General features: G+C 38.9%; 1 protein-coding gene across 4 annotated transcripts in view; it reads left to right on the top strand.

The window, feature by feature from the left end:
• GMPS (guanine monophosphate synthase) overlaps positions 1-19,771 on the top strand; it is a 34,834-nt gene extending 15,063 nt beyond the window's left edge. For 3 of the 4 annotated variants that reach the window (XM_067301553.1, XM_067301554.1, XM_067301555.1), the window contains 11 exons: positions 2,582-2,775; positions 3,094-3,259; positions 4,799-4,950; positions 5,611-5,784; positions 7,383-7,488; positions 8,508-8,623; positions 9,669-9,794; positions 10,831-10,946; positions 12,727-12,857; positions 14,693-14,865; positions 16,427-19,771. In XM_067301553.1, the coding sequence (XP_067157654.1) occupies positions 2,582-2,775; positions 3,094-3,259; positions 4,799-4,950; positions 5,611-5,784; positions 7,383-7,488; positions 8,508-8,623; positions 9,669-9,794; positions 10,831-10,946; positions 12,727-12,857; positions 14,693-14,865; positions 16,427-16,528 (1,556 nt within the window). In that variant the 3' untranslated portion in view covers positions 16,529-19,771. Of the gene's footprint in view, positions 1-2,581; positions 2,776-3,093; positions 3,260-4,798; positions 4,951-5,610; positions 5,785-7,382; positions 7,489-8,507; positions 8,624-9,668; positions 9,795-10,830; positions 10,947-11,820; positions 12,570-12,726; positions 12,858-14,692; positions 14,866-16,426 lie in introns of those variants that run through there. The other variant, XM_067301556.1, reaches the window with a different exon arrangement.
• Positions 19,772-20,527: the final 756 nt, after the last annotated feature.

A 20,527-nucleotide genomic window follows, 5' to 3' on the forward strand; every position in this document is an offset into this window, starting at 1 on the left:
TGCTAAATAAAGCTTGTTGTACCCAGTATGAAAGCTCCACCAACCCTTTTATACCTTTACCTCTGCCTTGTGTAGGCATTCGGAAATATAATTGTAGCTTTCCCATCTCTAACACTTTGCTGTGCCGTAACCTTTGGCTCTTACAGAAGCCTGTGGATCCTTGTGCCTTAGTAACTGAAGGACTACAAGTAGGGTGAGAGCCAAACTTCAGTAATGCGAATAGTGAGACAGTGTACCTGGGAGTCTAACACAGGTCAGGAGTATTGGACAGTTTTCCTGCTATTTTGGTTTTTTTTAAACCACAGTCTGACTGACACTTTAGTGCAAGATGCAAAGACCATTAGAGATGGGAGAGGTAGTATTCGCGCACAGATGTATTCCTGTAGTTATACTGGTATAGTTAGTGTGTTAAACCAGTGCAACCCTTTTAACAGGGATGCAGTGTGGCTAGTTTGCATACAAAACGAGCTTTTTAACAAGTAATTGCCTGTGCTAGGACTTATCAATACAGTTATTTTGAATGGTATGCATTTTACCAAAATACTGATAGTAGGACAACATTAGGTGTTAACCTGGCTGTAGGGTTGTATGAGGTGTGATGCGGTGAGGAAAGGATGACTGTAATTATTCCTTTCTTGTTTTCAAAATGTTTTCCTAGGATGTCTGAGTGTTTTTCTTGGTTCCTGAGAGTTCTTATGTCCTAGTTAGGAATGAGGTTACTGTTACATCATTTAAACCAATATCTTCAATTTTGGTTGGTGATCTGTGCCAAAAATGCAGCAGAAAAAATTATGCAAAAAAGTTCACTTTGCTGTTGCCTGTCACAGTTGTATTGAAAAAGCTGCAGACAAACTGCGTATAATGTGCATTTATGTTAATTGTATTAAAAGGGCAACTTTAATGTTTTCTACTTAAAAAAAAACAAAAAACAAAAAACAAAAAACCTTCAGGTACAAGGAGCTTTAGTGTGGAAGTTGGATGACAAATGCAGTATCAGATTTTCTGAACTTCTCAGCTCTGCTAGTATTGTAACAAGAAAAAATGTTCTAATTCCGTTACGGTATCTATCACTTACTGAGAACAAATGAATTGTTGGTTTTGGTGAACGACTACAGGAGTGTATTCCTAGTGACACTTCTGAAATGATGTTTTAACCACCTTTGTTTTCGAATTTTTTGAGGTGATACAGTTTTAAAAGTAAAGCTTAGTGGATTTGAGGTAGATGTTTCTGGCCTCTAATACCACCTGTTTGGATTTTGATGTAATTTTTCCTATGTTGTCCTTTTGTTCTTAAAATCTTTTTATTTCATGAAAAAGCTAGTTGATGGCTAAATGGGAATAAAATTCTTGACTTGACTGCAGCTGAATATTGCCCCCCCATCAATCTCTCTCCTTATGCAAAAAGTATATTATGAATCAGTAATAATTTAGTACTTGCAAAGAAAAAAAGCATCAGAAAAGGGTTTTTAAAATAACCACTCAGTCTTAGAAGAACAAGTAGTTAAGAGTATGTCAGCTATGAACTAAGTGTGAGCAGTTGCCATGCTTATGGCCAGAACGAATTACGGATTTTCCTGCTGTGTTACTATTGAGAAGCCGTCCTAAATCCGGACATCAAAGAGCCCGGGAATACAGCCAGGTGTAAATATAAATACGGTATCGAGTCCCAGCTTGGTGCGGCACTTGCTCCATTCGCCTGGCGTACACTCTGGTTCCGCACAGCGGCACGCTCGAGTTCAGGTCGGACAGACGGCTGCAAGACCGAGGCCCGGCGGCCGAAGACGGCAAGGTCCCGCTGCGCGAGTTAGGAGGGGGCAGGCAGCGCTGCGGGCAGGAGGCAGGAGCCGCCGACGCTGCCCTCCAGCTGCACCGTGCTGGGGCCGCCTCCTGTGGCTGCGCGAGCGAAGGTAACCAGCACCCGCGAAGCGGTGCGGAGCAGCCCGCCAAGCGGCCGCGGCTGCGGCGCCCCACGGCACCCCGGCTCGGGGCTGCCGGGCTCCGGCTAGCTGCCGGCAGGCCGTGGCTCTCTGCGCTGGCTGCTGCGCGGCTCCAGCAGCTGCCGCCTCTGGAAACGCTTTCTCTGCTCCCTTCAGAGGAGAATCAAGCAAGGTAGATGAAGTCACCAGTTGTTCGGATACTGCTGCTTTTGAGAGGATTTTGCTTGCCAGTTGTTTCTCCACCCTAAATGAGATAGCAGTCTGAAATGGGTAACCTGTTTTTGGTTTCTTTTTTTTCCTCACTGGAAAGGAGTGGATAAGGAGCATTTTTGTGGCCAGAAACATGGTAGAATTGCACAATTTTGTAAACAAGCCCTCAATTTATAATACATGCTACAATTAAGTGTAAATATCTTAACTGAGTAAAAGGATTGTCTTAGATATCTCTGAGAATCTTGAATATATCCAGAACATTATTAAGCTACTGAAGGATAATTTGGGGTCTGTTCTTTAAAGCTTATATTATGAATTAATCTGCCACTTTGGTACTGAGTATACAAGAGAAAAAGTATATGCTTGGTTTATTTAGATATATATTTCACTTCCAATTTATTTGTAATGCTCATTTCCTTGCACCTATGAAGGTATAGCAAATGAATCTAAAAAGCTTTATGGAGCACAGTTCCATCCTGAAGTTAGCCTTACGGTGAATGGAAAAATGATCCTGAAGAACTTTCTCTATGATATTGCTGGATGCAGTGGTACCTTTACAGTGGAAAATAGAGAACTTCAGTGTATTCAAGATATTAAAGAGAAAGTGGGCTCATCAAAAGTCCTGGTAAGTCTATTGAATGGAAGCTGAAAAGTTGGTTGCAAAAGTCTAGCAGAAATGCTGACGCTCACAGTTACTCTGGTCAATCTGAAAAGTGCAGAACTACCATGATCTGGGTAATATAGTAAACAAGTGGTTTTAGAAAGCTTGTGTCCATTGCACAGTTGGGTTGATACATTGTTTGACTTCTCATTTTCTTCCAAATCTGATTATAAGTCAATAGCCTGTTTTGATCTTCTTTATTGCATCTGAATTGTAGTTAACACTCTTTCCCCCAAAGGACTGAATGAATTTTGGGTTTTTCCTTTTTCCCCTCGCACTTAGGTTTTACTCAGTGGAGGTGTGGACTCAACAGTGTGTACTGCTCTCCTGAATCGTGCTTTAAACCGAGATCAGGTCATAGCTGTACACATAGATAATGGATTTATGCGTAAAAGAGAAAGTCAGTCTGTGGAAGAGGCACTCAAAAAACTTGGAATTCAAGTTAAAGGTAACGTAATTTTTTTACATATGTTTGATACCAGTAAAGAAAATAATGGCCAGTCTCCTAAAATGTATGTTTAGCATTTTGTTTCCTTGATTTGAATCAACTTTCACAGTTCTCAGACTTGCGTACCAAAGCGTAGTTGCTAATTGGGAACAATCCAGACCTGTTCACAAAATTTCAAACCTAAAATGTTTAGCGTAACTTGTATGATGGTTGGAGCATATCATGAAGTGACCCATCTTTTCTGTTGCTGAGATCAGATCGCTGTTGTTGGGACACTGTGGTGCAGCTGATACGCCTCGCTGGTGCCTCTTCTTCTGCTGCTGGATAACTCCTTTCAGCTGCTGCAAAACTCATCTGATGGCAGTTTTATTCAGTAGTTTAGTTAACAGTCCTCCACTGGGGCTTTACTACTTGTCCTTTCTCTTCTAAACTGTGAGCTCACTTGGGTGCTTGAATGCTATTATAATCAAAATTCCTTTTTTGAGGCTTTTTTGCTCTCCTGGCTTCATGTATTTTATGAGGGTATTTTAGTTGTGGTTTTGGAGTAGCTTGTTGGGAAGCAGGCTTATGATTTCAAGCAGTATTTTATGAGAGAGCAGAAGGACTCTTGGCAGATAAGGCTTAGGGGTTTTTGATGCCTGATGTATGAGTAGGTCAGAGAAGGCAAATTATATATTTTTGAGTTGTTCAGTCAATGGGAGCTGCTTTATACTGCCCAGCTGCATTTTTTCATGAGTAATAGCTATGTATTCCTAAGGCTGTGTATGAATACTGTTGTCTAGTGGTGTGGGGTTTTTTGCTGTTTTTTGTTTTGGTCAGGAAGCATGGTATTAGATGAGCAATGCAATCCATTAGCCTGTCCGTGTGAAACGGTGCAGAGAGCTTTGATATTAGCATCTTGCAGATTTGGCTACAAAATCCTGATGCAGTAAATCTATACATATTTGTTCTATACATATTGGTTGCTTTGTTTAATGAAAAAGCTGAGCCTTATTCTTGCATTTTGTAGACTAATAAACCTGGGCTGTGGCAGATTGCCAGAGTAACAAACTAAGGGAATCCCTTCACTGAAAATGCTCATCTAGTATGTCATGGATTTCAGTGCTGATAAAAGATGCCAAAGAGCCTTCTAGCTGATCTCTGTATTGAGAACCTCTCTAAATTAAGAGGCGTAAAGTACCATAAGTAAATAGTACATTATTTCATTTTGCTTGCAGAAAGGCCTTGGGGAAATAACATCCTCTAAACTAACTGTATAAATAAAGCAAGTAAGTTTTATAATCTGTGAAGGGAAACAAGAACTGAACTTTCATTGTGTTATGTAGCCTTATAACATGAAAAATAATTGCCCTGTAGAGTAGGTTAATGAGAGAAATAAAGTACTTTCATTGCAAATAATTCTTGAGTAGGCCAATCAAATGCAGTTAATAGTTAAATGACTTAAATGATTTTTAAAACAATAGAGTAAAACTTTTTTTTTGCAGTCTTACTTAAAAATCTCTATTGGCTTTGTTAACAAATTCCTGTAATCTCATGCAGTGGTAAATGCAGCCCATTCATTCTATAATGGTACAACAACTCTGCCAATCTCTGATGAGGACAGAACTCCGCGTAAAAGGATTAGCAAGACCTTAAATATGACTACAAGTCCTGAAGAAAAAAGAAAAATTATTGGTGACACCTTCGTTAAGGTAATGCTTATAATTCTTTGCTTTTTAAAGTGATACAGTTTCTAGATATATTTCTTAGCTCAGACGACTGTTTCATTCTTAAAGCACTGTGTGCTCAGTGACATCAGTGGGTCATATACATTGTGGATGACATAACAAGCCGTTAATACATTATCTGAAGGAAGCTTAAAACTTCTGGAAGTCGATCAATGATCATAACATTACAAACATTTTACTAGATCCACTGTCATGTTTAGATATAATACAGTGATTGGTGATTCAGTTCGGTTGCGTAACCTTTCAAGTAACGTTCTTTTACCAAATTGATAGGTGATGTGAATTTTGGCGTGTTTCTGCTGCTTTGCTGAAGACGCACCATTTTTCTTCCATCAGCTATCAATATTGGTGAAGCAGGGAGACTGTACCTTTCTGGGACTAGCAATACTTCTCTGTTCTGAAGATACTGTTTTCATCTGCTGTTCAGCGAAATATGGGATTTTGGGCATCTTTCAGGAATAGGCTACTATCATGATGAGTCTTCCTTGTTTATTGCTCATGCTTTTAATGCAGAGGCTTCTGCTGTTCAGTTGCATTCTTGGTGCAATTTGTAACCTTCCCTCAGACTTTCTGTAACTAAAAAAGTAAATCAGAACACTTTTCTGTTTTCTCTCCATCTTATAGATTGCCAATGAGGTTATTGGAGAAATGAATCTGAAACCTGAAGAGGTTTTTCTTGCTCAGGGTACCCTCAGACCTGATCTCATAGAAAGTGCTTCCCTTGTTGCAAGTGGCAAAGCTGAAGTCATCAAAACTCATCATAATGATACAGAGCTAATCAGAAAGCTACGAGAAGAGGTACCTGAAAATGAGGATACTGGGTGTATCCTTCCGGTTCTCACAAATGTGAAGCTGATTGTGAAAACTGAATAACTTCTGTTTCACTAATAACTATCCCATCTTGATGGGACCCTATTCTGATGAGGCCCTTTAGATTCTATTGTAATGTATGTTTTAATTTATTACACTTCTTTCTAGTTGCTAGGTTCAAAGAGTAGTCAAAATTATTTGAGTATTGGCCAACATTGGTTATTAGGGAAAAATGGCAGTAGATTGAGCCTAGATTCATTTAGGGTGAACACTGTTAGTCTAAACTGAAAATTGTTTCCTCACTCTTCTGTCTCTTAAAGAAAAAAATCCCCCACAAAAAAACTATTCTAATAAGGAAGCAAAAGCAATACCAAATGACTTAAGTAGAAGACTAGTTTAAGACTTTTCAAACAACTTTGGTCTGGTTCAGTTTAAATTCACTATGTAATAAGTCATTTTTATTCCTTTTGTTATGTCTTGTTCTGAAGACTGGTTAAGGGGTAACCTTTTCTGATGATACTGATAGTCCAGATCTGGCACATTACTGATTCGGGCAAGAGCAGTGACAGTGCTTTAGTGAAATGATAATCAACTCCTGTTGAGAGAGATGACTGAAGTTATCCTTTTCTTGTAGTAGTATTCAGCATTATGATCACAGTATTCTCTCTCTTGAGGTGGAAGGAGAATAATGCATTTAAATGAGTTGAAATGTAGGGACAGTTTCTTCAGGTACCTGCAGAGATCGGTTCTCTGGTCTTTTGCAGCCTCTGCGTGAAGTTACTAGTTAACCATGCTGATAATTGATCAGGTTACAAATGCCAGCGTACACTGGTGGCACACAGTCTGCTTACCAGTTGTCATTTTAAGAACTCGCATGTCTTTCTGAAATGGCCCAACATGGACATCTGTGGGTGAAGACCAGCAGGTTGAAGATGATACAAACATGGCAAGTTGAGCTGGTGGTAGAAGAAAGCATTTTGAATGCCATTTTAGTGCAGAGTTCTTAAGTATTAGCATGTGATGCAAGTGTAGGAGATTGACCAATTTTGCCTCTTCTAACATTAAAATGGTAAGTTCTTTAGCTGTATTTTGAAATACTCGAAGAAAGAACCAGCACATGAGATATTACATAATGCCCTGTTGGAAGGTGCTAAGTTATTAGTGAGTGCTACGTAAGCAATAAACCACAGGACAGGAAGTAACTGTTAAAGACCCGCACTTCTAATATTCATTATTGTACAAGGTATTTTCAAGGTTTTTAGATTGGTTTGATGTCCAGTGAAAAGAAATGGCTGAATTTCTGAAGATATTCATGACTAGCCTCACTTACAGCTATACTCACGCTGATTGAGCCATTTGTACTTCTGGCACAAACTTCAACTTCCTTGTCTTGTCCACTGTCCTCTAACTGTTTTACAAGCTTACATTCACATGTCCTTTTCCTTCTAGCGTTTATGCAAGTGTTGGCAGCTGTTGCTATAAAAAGCAGGCCAATTTGACTGCCATAACCTAAGTGTTTGCGGCTTTACTGGAATATTATGTGAACACATAGGCTAGAGTGTAAATTGCTTTTTCTTTTTTTTAAGGGTAAAGTAATAGAACCACTGAAAGACTTCCACAAAGATGAAGTGCGAGTGCTGGGGAGAGAACTTGGTCTTCCTGAGGAGCTGGTTTCAAGACATCCCTTCCCAGGTATGGGAGGGCAGTGTATGCTATTTAGTGAAAGACTATAGATGACATTAGTATTGTTTAGAGATACTTAACCTTCAGAATACATTTATTTTGGATCATAAAAAACTTGTCTGTAAAACAGAGAACAAAATCAGTGGATTTACTAAGGTTTTTACTTAAGCAGAATCTTTTTTTCAGGAAAAGAGACTTATTTGAGAGCAACTGTATTAAAGTGATTAAAAGAAAAGTTTTATAATTGAATTTTCCTACTTGTATTTCTTTCTCTAGTTGTATAAGCCAAAACAAGATTTAACAGTGAAGTGCAACTGAATATTGTCTGAGCTGTTAAATGTATCTTGCTTCAAATACTAGCCTGTCATTCTAAGGGGGCAGTTGCCATTTTCAAAATGATTGCATGGAAAATAACAGCCAGAATTCTTGACTAGAAAACAGCAAAGTATGTAATACAACAAAGTCCAAATCCTTTTGAGAGGGTATGTTTTTCTGTAAACATTTTAAAAAATTGTCCTGCGGGGTGTGTAGCAGTCACTAGCAGAGTGCATAGGCTAGTCTGTTAATGCACCAGCATCACGTAAAATGAAACAAAATGGTGTCTTGAGACATTTCCAACAAATTTCATGTACTTTTGTCTTAAGTAGTTAAAAGGTCAAACAGCCTTCAGGGGTCTTTGAAAACAGTGAAGATTCAATGGTATGTTATAACTCTTTCATCCACATTGCCTGGTAAAGGCAAGAAGGATGGCAGAATTTCATCATCACTAACTGCTGCTTTAAACAACCAGCCAGTTTAAGATATAGATAATTAATGTTTATATCTACTGACCAGAAATAGTGCTTCAGAATAATTTGCTTGTATATTTTTGTCTTGTACAGTGCTAAGACAATTTAACTTATAGGTACAATGGCAGAGCAAACCATACTTAGCATCTGGAACTGCAGGTTCATCACTGTTATGTTTTTTTAGATGAATGTCTGCTTTCATGTTTTTTAATATAATGTTTTTTTAACTTGGCATTGCAGGTCCTGGTCTAGCAATCAGAGTGATATGTGCTGAAGAACCTTATGTGTGCAAAGACTTTCCTGAAACGAACAATATTTTGAAAATAGTTGCAGACTTTTCTGCAAGTGTTAAAAAGGTAGTAACATTACCAGATTCTAAAAAGCATGAAAGTAGCATGAAAGTAGTATGAACGTTTTGTAGTGGATTGTAATGAGGTTTAAACTGCTAAAAGTTTAAAACTATTTGTGTGTGCTCTTTAAGGAGTAATGCATTCCAGTACAATTCACTTGAAGGCATTCTCCATAGTACAGTAAAATATTTGGAGCCATATTCAGTTGCAAGTGTTGGCTGACTTTTAGGAAGTGGGAGTTTATATACTTTTCAAATAGTAAATGAATTAAAAAAAAAAACCAAAAACTTTGTACAGATGAGGTTTTCTGGAGATATTCAAATCATGTAGTATCAGCAAAAAAGATTGTTGCTTCCTGAAATAATTGTAACTTTCTAGGACTGGATGTACTAACAGTCCCAGAGTGCCTAGATGAAAGTGCAAGAGTGAGAATTCCTAGCTTGCCAAATGTCATAAACAAAACCCTGAAGTGCTTGATCCCTAGTGTTTAAATTTTCAGTCTCTTAACTGTTATGACCATCATGATTACCTCGAGCTCACTCAGGCTGAGCTGAAGGGGGCTGGAAAGTCCTTAGCAAAGACCTGCTGAGTCATAAGTTCAAAACAACTTCCAAAGCTTTTTGAAGAAGCACTGAAGCATACAGTGCTCCTCATCGTCAGCAGGCTACAAAGGGGAGTATTTGCAGATGTTTCCTTTAAAGCACGTTTAATTGCAGTGTATCATAGCAGGATATTGATTTATTCTGTATCTGAAACAAACAATGTTAAAATATGGCTGTGTGAAAGAGAGAACAAACATAGAAAAGCTTCACCTCTTACCTTGGAGAGCTTCAGCTTAAAGTACGTGCAGCCTAACCACATAAAACTGATTTTGCTCAAATTTAGTTATTTAGTGAAAGGTATTTTGTAAATAGTTTAAAGGTGTAAATGTGGACTAAATCTAAGCAACCAGCAGGTTAAACAGTCTTTTTTTTTGCATTGTATAAGTTTTGTTTGAGTGGTTGGGGGGCTTTATTTTAATTAAAAGTTATTTTTCTGCATCATTGCACAGCCACATACTTTGTTGCAAAGGGTCAAAGCGTGCACGACTGAAGAAGACCAGGAGAAGCTGATGCAGATTACAAGCCTACATTCACTGAATGCCTTCTTGTTACCAATCAAAACTGTGGGAGTGCAGGTAAACAGATTCATTCTAGGGATGTTAAATCTCTTCCTAGCAGTTTGGCAGGCTGTAATTAAACATAGAATCAGTACTGTAAGAGTAAAAATCAGGGGCTTGGCTCGAGAAAATGAACTTCAAAAGACTGTGCTAACCATGTTATTTTCATTTGTCACTTCTGGTAGTGCAAAGGTCTCAAGACATCTGAAAGCACACTTGAGTAAATGCCAGGTATCATATTTGAGGACATCAAGTCACCTGAAATAATTGAGGCTGAATAGTGCTGGTCACTTCTGTCATAGGCAGTTTCTTCATGGCATGCATGATCTTGTAGACCTTTGCTGTAATCTTCTTGCCCCTTTCAAGGATGAAGAGTCCCAGTCTAAGTCAGTCAAAAAAGCTACTTTCTACATTTGAATCGTCCCTGTTGCCCTTTCCTGTACTTTGTACTCTATTCTTATCCTTGAGAGGAAAGGAACCAGAGAAATGCAAATTACTCAGGATATGGGAACATTTGGATCTTCACAGTGGCATATTGTTTTCTTTCCTTTCAGTCCTTTTCTAATGCTGTGGGAACTTTTGTGGGTTGTCCTTTGAATTTCATATTTTTCATTTGTATTCACTAAACACTGAGCTGGCATTTTCATGGGATTACATACAATAACTTAATGCTCTCCTGAGTAGTCAGGAAGATGCTTTGTCACTTGCCCTCTTCAGGTTATTTATTGATAATTTGAGGGCACCATCGAGTGCTGTCCTCTGGGAACCTTATGCATATCCATTCCGAAAGCTTTCCTGTTCTTTCATACACTCTTGTTAGCTCAGGGGAGATCTTACTTCTAATTTGGGGGGGGGAGGGGTTGTTTGTTTATTTGTTTTTCCCTCTTCAGTTGATATCTCTAAGCATACAGACTTCAACAGATTAGTGTCGTTAAATATTGACGCAAAGTATGGTTCTGTAATTTGCAGCTTACAAGACAAACAGGAAACTATTGTGAATTATTTTGGCAGCAAATTTCAAGTTAAATTTTATTTTATTTTTACTTTTTTCTAGGGCGACTGTCGTTCATATAGCTATGTTTGCGGGATCTCTAGTAAAGACACTCCACACTGGGAGTCTCTTATGTTTCTTGCCAGACTCATACCACGCATGTGCCACAATATAAACAGGTAAGTACTCTCTGTTCAGTATTGAATATCTTTATTTCTAATGATCTACTTAATGTATGGAATGTAATGCCTGTGCATTCTAAGCATCTTGTATTTAATCTATGGTATAACTTTTTTATATGCTGGACAGGTATTATACAGTGGTTACAAACACACAACACATCAACATTTAGATTTATTTCTGGAGTTGCTAACTTGAAAAATAATTTGATAGCCTGTCTCCTCATAATGAGCACTTGATCAGACAAAATCCAGTGCGACCTAAGCAAAGTGGTATCTGAAAGGTTCTGAGCCTGTTAATGAGCTGTGACGTCATGTAGTGTTTTTCCTGTTTTGTGTCAAAAAAGATGATTACAGGGAACTATTAGCTCTAATGGCACAAAGAAAATTTCCAAAGCAAGACAATGTCACCTTAACTGAGCTCTCTTGTGAATAGAGTGCATCCTCTGGTTATTTGGCTGCATCATTTTTCCAGCAGCTGAAGTTTCTTTGAGATCAAAACAAGGTTTTATACTGCTAGAAGTTATTTTGGAGGTTGAGAGAGATGTTGGAAGCTGTGGGAATTTGGATGCCATTCTGGAGAATGGATATCCTCCTTGCCTGGCTGTAGACTTGCTCTGACAAAACTGTTTATAACTCCTTATAGCGAAAGTTACTTCTACAGCATAAGTGATGCCTATTGAAACAGGTAGCGTTCTTGATGTGAAATCTTGTATTGCAAGATACTCCTTCAAACTGTGTAAAATGGAGCAAAAGGCCTGAAATCAGGATTGCTTGTGCAATTTGAAAGCGTGTGTTTGATTTACAGCATTGCTATCTTCTTTAACCTATTTGTAGTTTTAATACTATTCTCCTGATTATACCACCTCTCCAGGAGTTCTGTCGTCCTGGGATGTGTGTCTCGGAATGCTTCATTGGTGTTTAGAGGGACGCTGGCAGTTTGAGGCGTGCACTGAAATAGTTGGTCTTCTGCCCGACTGTGCTTGCAGACTTTATATTACAAACAAAAAGCTGGAATGTAAAGCTTGCATATTTTCCTGCTTTGGATTTTAGACAAGTATTCTTGGTTTGTGTCTACAGACTTTTAAGTAACTCGTATGAATTTGTCATAGTAAATAAAAGCCTTTGTGTGAGGCTAGTCAGACGATATTGTACTTTGTTTTTTGTTCCACAATGTATAAAACACAGTGAATGAGATTAAAAAGATAAAGCCGATGTGACTAATTTGAATTTGGAAGTTTATTATGGATGTTATAAATCAGTGTTAATGGCCTGTGATGAAAGTACAGCTATTCCTAAACAATGAGGAGTATTTTATTTAATGATACTTTTGGTGGTTTCCCCATAGGAGAGAAGATAGAAATTGTAAGCATTTATTAAGTAACTTTCTTAGAACAATCTTAACTTTAACTGAAATCAAAGTAAAATTAAAAAAAAACACCCTCTGTGATACCACTGAGTTGGCATTTCTGTTTTTTAAAGGATTATTCTTTTGAATAAGTAACATTGAGGCTATTGCTAGTCTCTAGGAAACCAAAATAAATTAATACATTTGACTTCCAAAGCTAATACAAGTCTGTTATGTTTATAGAATATATGCATTAAATTACATAAAGTTCTAGTTATTGAATAAGGAGCAAAATCAAATATTATGCTTTCGTGTTTTTTTTTTTTTTCTGGTTCCATTATCTTCACTGCAACACTGAAGACGCAGTCTTTAGGCAACCTGCTCTATTCCAGGTACACAAAATGTTTTTCTACTATCTGGTCTGTTTTGCAGAGTTGTGTATGTGTTCGGTCCACCAGTCAAAGAACCTCCTACAGACGTCACACCCACTTTCCTGACAACAGGAGTCCTCAGCACTTTACGTCAAGCTGATTTTGAGGCTCACAATATTCTCAGGGAGTCTGGTAGGTATTTAGCCTTCTCCCATAGATTAGATTCCTGCAAACCTAACTGGATATAGTTATAGTGGTCAAGCTAGAATCTATAACATGGCTCTTGGATATCTCCAGAAAGTTATTACTTTAATGAGATGACAGGCAAGAGCCTTTTCTTAAAGTTCCAGAGTCTGATAGCTGAAAGACAGGAGTTGCTAGACTTTCTGCTAGCAGAATTGATTTTAGGGTTTTAACTTTTTAGTTCTTCACAAAGCACCTGAAAATAACGTCTTTCTCATGACAGGGTAATGCCGCCTCATAATTAGCTAAAAGTTTTTCCCATAGTACCTTCCACTCTTAGATAATACCTTCCTCTGGTATGGATTAAGGTTTATTTTTGACACTTGGCACAGCTCGGAGGTAAGATATAGCACTGCAGTGTAAGATTGTGCCAGAAGTACTGTTAGCCAGCTGAAAATCAGCAAAATTACTTCTCTCCCATGATGCTGTGAGTCATCAATATTTACCTGAAGTAAATAAATTATGTAAAGAAACTTGATGCATTTTCAAAGGTTGTGTGTGTGTGTGTAAAGGAGCCCATATACAAAGTTTCTAATGATGATGATGCTCACTATCTGTGACCAAAGTGCTTTCATATTTTTGAATTTAAAGTAAAAGCTGTATTTGTAAACTGAACCCCTTCAAGCTAGCACACAGTAATACTTTAAACCCTTGAAATCCAGGGAATACTCAATTCTCTGTGACAGGTTACACAGAATGAGTCTGGGAATGTAGTAGTTACAAGGTGCAAGGTTTTCCTTTTTTTTGGCTTATATTTTGTTATAAAGTATATCTCTCTCTGAAAATACATATTCTGTTTGCAAGGCTGTGTTACTGTAATTTGTAGAAAAATAGCCTCAAAATGCTTAGGATAACACTGTCAGTGTTTGTAAAACTGTAGGTTTCAGTCTCACTGACCTTTGGTGACACTTACCTTTGAGTGAATGAATTGCTCCCAAAACTAAGCCTTGAGTTACCGTTTGATGAAATGACTCCCTGTACTCTTACTGTTCACCTTGCACCAAAAGCTCAAGCTAGTGGGAGCAGAGGGGTGAGACTGTGTCAGTGCTACAGTGGTTCTGCAGTTTGCCATACCTGAGTCTCAAACTTCTAAATAATTTAAACAGTGAAATTTGAGGTTCTGTATATTGGTTTTCAGAAAGACATATTTAAAAAAAATAATAATAATAATAAAAAACTTGAGATAACGGTCTGGAGTTGCCTAAACAACCCCCAGCAATTCAGATAGTTAAGAGCTTTCTTTTAAATATGTCGAAGAGACCGAGACACTTTCTCTGGAAGTAACAGTGAAAATAATTAACAGTTAAATTGCCCTACCAAGAGATTCATTGTCATCTTGGTTTCACTTATGAAGACTGGAAGTATCCCAAAGATGTGTTTTTATGTGACTGAGTATTGGGCTTGATACTGGGATAGATGAAATCCCATGATTGTATTATGTGGGAAGGAAAGTAGATCTTAAATTGCGATCAGTGAATTACAGGAATTGAGAGATTGTCTGGTTTTGTTCTGCGTGCGCATGAATGATGAAGATTACTGCAAGTGGCGATTTGAGTAGTTTGACTGCATAGACCAATAATCGTATAACTGTATAACCAGTGTGTTCTTCTGAGGTGTAGCAGTAGTAGCGAAAAAGTTCCCAGAATATGCTTCAGCTGCAGGTTATCTGTGTAAATATAGTCCTCAGTATATCATTTCAAGTATGGGTGGGAAACTCCATAAAACTTTATCATGTCAGTGTTTAAAAACAAAAGCTAAGCAGTTGTACTGCTGTTTTTCTGAAGGTTATGCCGGAAAAATTAGCCAGATGCCAATAATTCTGACACCGTTACATTTTGATCGAGATCCCCTACAGAAGCAACCTTCCTGTCAAAGATCTGTGGTTATTCGAACTTTTATTACTAGCGATTTCATGACTGGTATTGCAGCAACTCCTGGTAATGAGGTGCCAGAAGAGGTAATACGAATCTTCATATTTGTTCTTTTTAACATGATCTGTCATTGTGGAAGACTTGTTACAGTTTTATTCCCCCTTTCTTGATTACTTGTGTCTTGAATTTGATCTTAATATAATCTTTTTTTGTCTCTTTTTCACTGTATTGGTTAGGAGGAATGTATTGTTTTTTGGGGAAAATGTGTAATAAAATGAGAAGCTGGCAGTGTTTTCTGATGGGTATGACAGTCTTAAGGGGAGAGAAAAAAATGCTTTCCAGTAGAGTTAATCTAAAATACCACTGATTTTAAAACAAAGCAAAACAAACACCCCAAACCACAAACATTTCTGAGGTTTTAAAGTTACGTCCATAGGTAATTGGATGTCCTGACTTTCAGAATTGCTGCTGATCCCCACATCTGATTTTATTGGAACATCTCAAAGCCTGCTATTTTCAATTAAAATGTCTGAAAGGACTTGGGAGCTCAAGTTTAGGCACTTTTTCTTGAAACTTTGTCAATGTCCACAATTTTGAGTACTTTGGATCTATTGAAATGTAGTATGCGAGAACAACAGAATTGACTCTGTTTTTCTGCATACTTGAAAATCGTATCAGCATTGTTTTGTAGCTGTATGTAACTGTTAAGCCTTCTACTTTTAAGGCAGCCTGACGATTTAAAGAGATGGTTCAAGGTTATGTTACCATGTAAACTATTTCATTATATAAAATTAGGATTCATTTGCTCTTGAAGTTTGCACAAAACTCATTCAAGAGGCAAAACGTTAATTTTAAGACTAGACAATAATGTGGTAATAAAATAGCAGAGGCTGTGGAAAACACCTGTATTTATGGGGAAAAATAGTCATACTTCATTAACCCCCCCCCCCGGTGAGCAATGCATTGTCTAACTTACACTATAAAACTGTGTCATGTGGAACCTGCAGTTCCACATCTGTGAGTTGTGAAATTTTTAAGGAAGCTGAACTTACTGTTGTTAAGGATCAGCAAAGTACTGTGTAATTCCCCATCTCGTCTAGAAGGACTCCTGCTAAAATTAGTTGATGTGAACTCTGCAGAACTGTCAATGGAAACTCTTTGCCTTGGACATTTTTCTTTCTGTGAATTATTTTCTCAACCTTTAGAGCTCCCTTTTTCGTTTTAAAAGTTCACCACTTCACTTGGGCTGTTTTGTGTTTGATTGTGGGTTAACTGGGGATGCTGGCCTGAGAAATGTCTGTGAAAATGGTTGATGATAAAGCATGCCAGCCTATTATTCCTGCTGAACTTTTATAAAACAGTTTTGAAGTTGAAGAGCTGCTGCCTTAAGAGAAATGTATTGCAATCGACGCCCTGTTTTATTATCAGTCCCAGAAATCAGCAAGTCCGAAATATAACTTCAGAGATCGTGAAGCTAGGTGTTTTAAATTGTTTTTATTTATTAATTGGTAGCTACATGCTAATAACTATAGGCTTTTTCTCTGCTATATAAAAACAACATTAGTATGAATAAATTTATTTATTCTTTTCTAGGATAGTTTTCATCAGGTCTGTTTTCACATGCTTTGGTTTGATTTTTCGCAATAGGTTGTGTTAAAAATGGTGGCAGAGATTAAGAAGATTCCTGGCATTTCTCGGGTGATGTATGACTTGACATCAAAACCACCAGGAACTACAGAGTGGGAGTAATTAACTTTTTTCTATTAAAGTACTGTGTGCAGTTTAAATCATATCAGAAACCATTCCCAGTGTTGACATGCAGTACTGTGAAAAGAGTGACTGGAGCTGCTACATCCCATCTGATTCCTCTCCTGGAGCATAAATCTGCAGTTAAGAGCTGTGTTGGGGATAACTAAGTAGGGCTGAGGATTTGTACGGGTAAATAATCATGGCAGCGTTGCCTGTGCGCAGACAGATTCCTATTGCTTTTGCCTTTGTCTTACTGATTCTTCCCATTTTCATGTGTCTTATTGTTAACCGTCATTTCAACGTCTCTTTGTTTTTGTACACCATGTAAAAAGAGACAGTTTATTTACTTCTACCAAAATCATTGTTACAGCCTAAAAATGTAAAATGAATACTTTATGTGACCAACTGCTTTTGGACAGATTTATTATAAATAAATATTTTGCCAAATGGAGTGGTGGGCACCGTTGAGTTGTGGAATTAATGTGTATCCGTTGTGTATTGTTAAGCCTGTTCTATTGCTGTTTGACGTGTCAGCCCTGGCAACAACGCCGCGTTCCGGCGGAGCAGTGCTAGAGCGCTGTGAAACGCCCCTCTGCCGCCTTTCTGCGCTCGCTCCCGCTTGCATCGCTTGGGAGGTGTTTGTTGGTCACAGACGTGTATGCACTTACTGATCTTCAGTATACGCTTACGCACGTATACGTAGGTCAGATTGCAGGCGATGAAGTGTCCGTGTGTGCTCTGGGGGATTCTGGTGGAAGAGTCAAAATGGGAGTGAAATTGGAAAAGCTGTTACACCAGAGCTACTGGATCTGTGAATCCTCTTTCTGTTTTCGGTGCTTATGCAGTAGTCCCTTCACAGCCTGCTGCCTGTGTGCTCTTGTTTTGCTGATAACAGTCTGTTTTCTACACATGGCTTTTGCAGGAAGAACTTTTCTATGTATTGTACTTAGCTTTTAAACATTACAGTCATTTAGTGTGGAATCATGGTGTCAGAGCGGACTTAACCCATCAACGTAGATTCCTTCAGTCATTTGTATTCCGCTGTTTAGTTAAGTAAGCAATAATTTGAGAGGAGAGATGTGGTTCCTTTGGACACCTGTTCTTTTTCTGATATCTTCAGGCAAAGGCCAGCTATTTCCATCCACCTAGGAATTTTGAGAATGTCCTACAGTTGCAGTCTTTGGAAGTAAAATTTCCATAACATTTGGATTTGGACCCAAGCAGCTTGCTGGGTACCTACAGGCTACCTGTGCTGTTATAACCTTAATTATATACCCAGGTTTATCGTTTTAGCCACTTTCTAAACAGTTGCATTTTGTTCAGCTGCCAAATTGTTTCATGGGGGTGAGATACTTGTTTTAAACTGTTTGTTCAATAACATGGTGTGTTTTATGGCTGTAGCTACCTATATTTCCACTTATATAGATTTGTGAACTGGAATAATGGTTGAAAATGTTTATTCTATATTCTTTTGATTGCACACTTTTTTATTGTTTTTACATTTACTACTTGCACTTATATTACGGAAATTTAGTTTCACTTTTGTTTATAGGATATGGCTAACTTGTTTAAATTTATACTCTTGCTTACGTCACTAGGAAGCTGTCTTTCAGTTGGGGAAGGAGATGGCATGTTATAGCCCTCTGCTGCTTTTTTGGCAACATAGATGTACAGGAGGGCAGCAGACTAGTGGCCGGAGCACATAATCTGGATTTAGGAAAAACTGCCTTCTGGTTTTAGCTCTGCTCCTAGCGGATGTGGTATCTTGGGTAAATGAACTTTAATCTATGTGTATCTCACTTGTCTCATTTATGAAATGAGGGCAGTAGTTCTAACACATCCATTATAGCCCCTTTGAGCTCTTTGCTTCGTAAGTGAAGTATTATTTATATAAATGTTATTTTATTACTGAACTGTGATCTGTTAGAAACCGTCAGTCAAAAACCCTACAAACCGTTGCTTGCTGGGGCAGAATCTATTACAGCATGGGTTCTGTTGAAAACAAATTGGATTTTTAATGTAATTTAATTCATAAGAAAGCTCCCTAATTAAATTATGTCTTTATAGTACATTTTAGTTTTTGTCAGAAAAAGCTGAGGATAGTTGTTTTCATGACTGTGTTGATACTTGTACGTAAATGGTGCGACCACAAGAATTAAATCTTTTTGGTGAGATGCAGAAATACTTCAGCCTTTTAATGTTATAGCAGTTGTTGCTTACTGTAAGTCGGCTTGCTATTGCTGCTGCTGCTGCTGCCATCAGTTTGTCTGTTACCTTGAGAACAAGTAGGCAAAATGGAAGGAGGAATTACTGAAAAAAAAAAAAAAAAATCTAAAGAATTTGGAGCACCTCTTAAACCCAAAACTCTGTTTTTGACTCTAATGAGACACTCATAGTTGGCCTCCGTGTAAATGAATATGCAGTATACAGTCTCATAGTTAGGACATAAGTTGCAAGAAAACTTGCACAACGTCACGTCCGTAGCATTCAGGGGCTTATAATACCTGTACCTCCTGACTGCAACCTCAAGATATACCTGGGCAGGTTTTCTTATATTCACTGCATGTTGCATACTCGGAAGTCCTACTTTCAGAGTTGCGTCTTCGCTATAGGTATAATACCTGTATACAGTGTGTATGCTGAAGTTTGACATACGCTTTTAACATCTTTAATCATGTTGGTTGCTTTCATGTTTTTAATGAAATGGAGCTTGATAACAATTCCTGTGCTCTTCAGGAACGTACGCTTGGGTTTTGTTTTGCTTTAAGCCAGAAAGGTAAATATTGAAACATTTAGTCATAAACGATTGCACTATAAACAAAATATGTCTTACTGAAATAAAATTTGTGGTCTTTAAATATCTTTCCCCTGATTTAACAGCTGTGCCATGCATTTTAGAAGTGTTTGGTTATTCTTAGGAAGGTTGACGTTATCATCCCAGCAGTTCTTGAGTGTTTTTTTATGGAATCCGTGTGTACAGAACAGCCAAAAGTGGAGAGAGAATTAGGACTCTGTTCGCATTTCTTCAAAAGCATATTTAGCACATAGTTTACAAACTAATAACTGTAGCTGCCCTGTACAATTGTTCACCTCAAGTCTTCAGTAAAACATGTCAGCGGTTAGAGGAATTTGTATTGGGGGGTATTCCCCGTCATTCTCAATTTTTAACATTTTTCTGCTTGTGAAATGATAAAGTACTGTGAGCCTTAATTTTTATCCACAAATAAAAATATTATGTTTGAACACTTGTGTGACTTTATTTTTATTTTTTAGGGTTTTCACGTGGAAACTACTTTATAAAGGGGCAGGCCATTCCGGGTTAAGCGGCTTTGCGGCAGCCGTGCCTGCTTGCCGCAGGCTGCCCTCGGGCCGTCTCTGCGGGGCCGGCGCTCGCTGGCCGGCTGGGACACGGGACACGCCGCTACGCTGGCAGCGTAGTGTGACGTGCTATGGTGAACGTGCGTAACTTGTTCCTGAGAGCGCGTATAGCGAAATCGGCGACCCCCGGGGTGCCCGAGCACGGCCTTTCCTAGGCTCTGCGTTGGAAGTCGCTGGGAAGAAGCCGCCCGCTGATGGCCCCCGCCGGCGGCGGTTCCCGGGGCGCTGGGGACGCTCTGCCCTCCTCCAAACCTGCTCAGCATGGAGCTGTAGTTTGCGGTGGTTTTGCGGTGGATTTCTTGCTCCTGGCGCTCTGCGCTTGAGTCCTTTCAGAAATCCTGTTTATCTGACGGTATTTAGTGGGTCGCGATTTCGAGGCTTCCGAGGGATGCGAAGCGCCGACTACACCGGAAGGTGGTTGGCGCTAGGTTTTGCAGCGAGGGTTTCGGTAAGGTCACGGAAGCCTGGGTGGAAGGCGTCTCACCGCAGGACGCGGGCTTCTCGTGGGCTAGTGGTCTGGCCTGGCTCTCCCGTGCCGGTGGCGCGCCGCGGGCCAGCTCCGGCGGCCCGGGGCTGCCTTTGGGCAGCGGGGCGTCACACGTGGCGCGGGGTCTCGAGCAG

The sequence above is a fragment of the Apteryx mantelli genome, chromosome 9 (assembly GCF_036417845.1).
Source record: "Apteryx mantelli isolate bAptMan1 chromosome 9, bAptMan1.hap1, whole genome shotgun sequence".
NCBI classification, from domain to species: Eukaryota; Metazoa; Chordata; class Aves; order Apterygiformes; family Apterygidae; genus Apteryx; species Apteryx mantelli.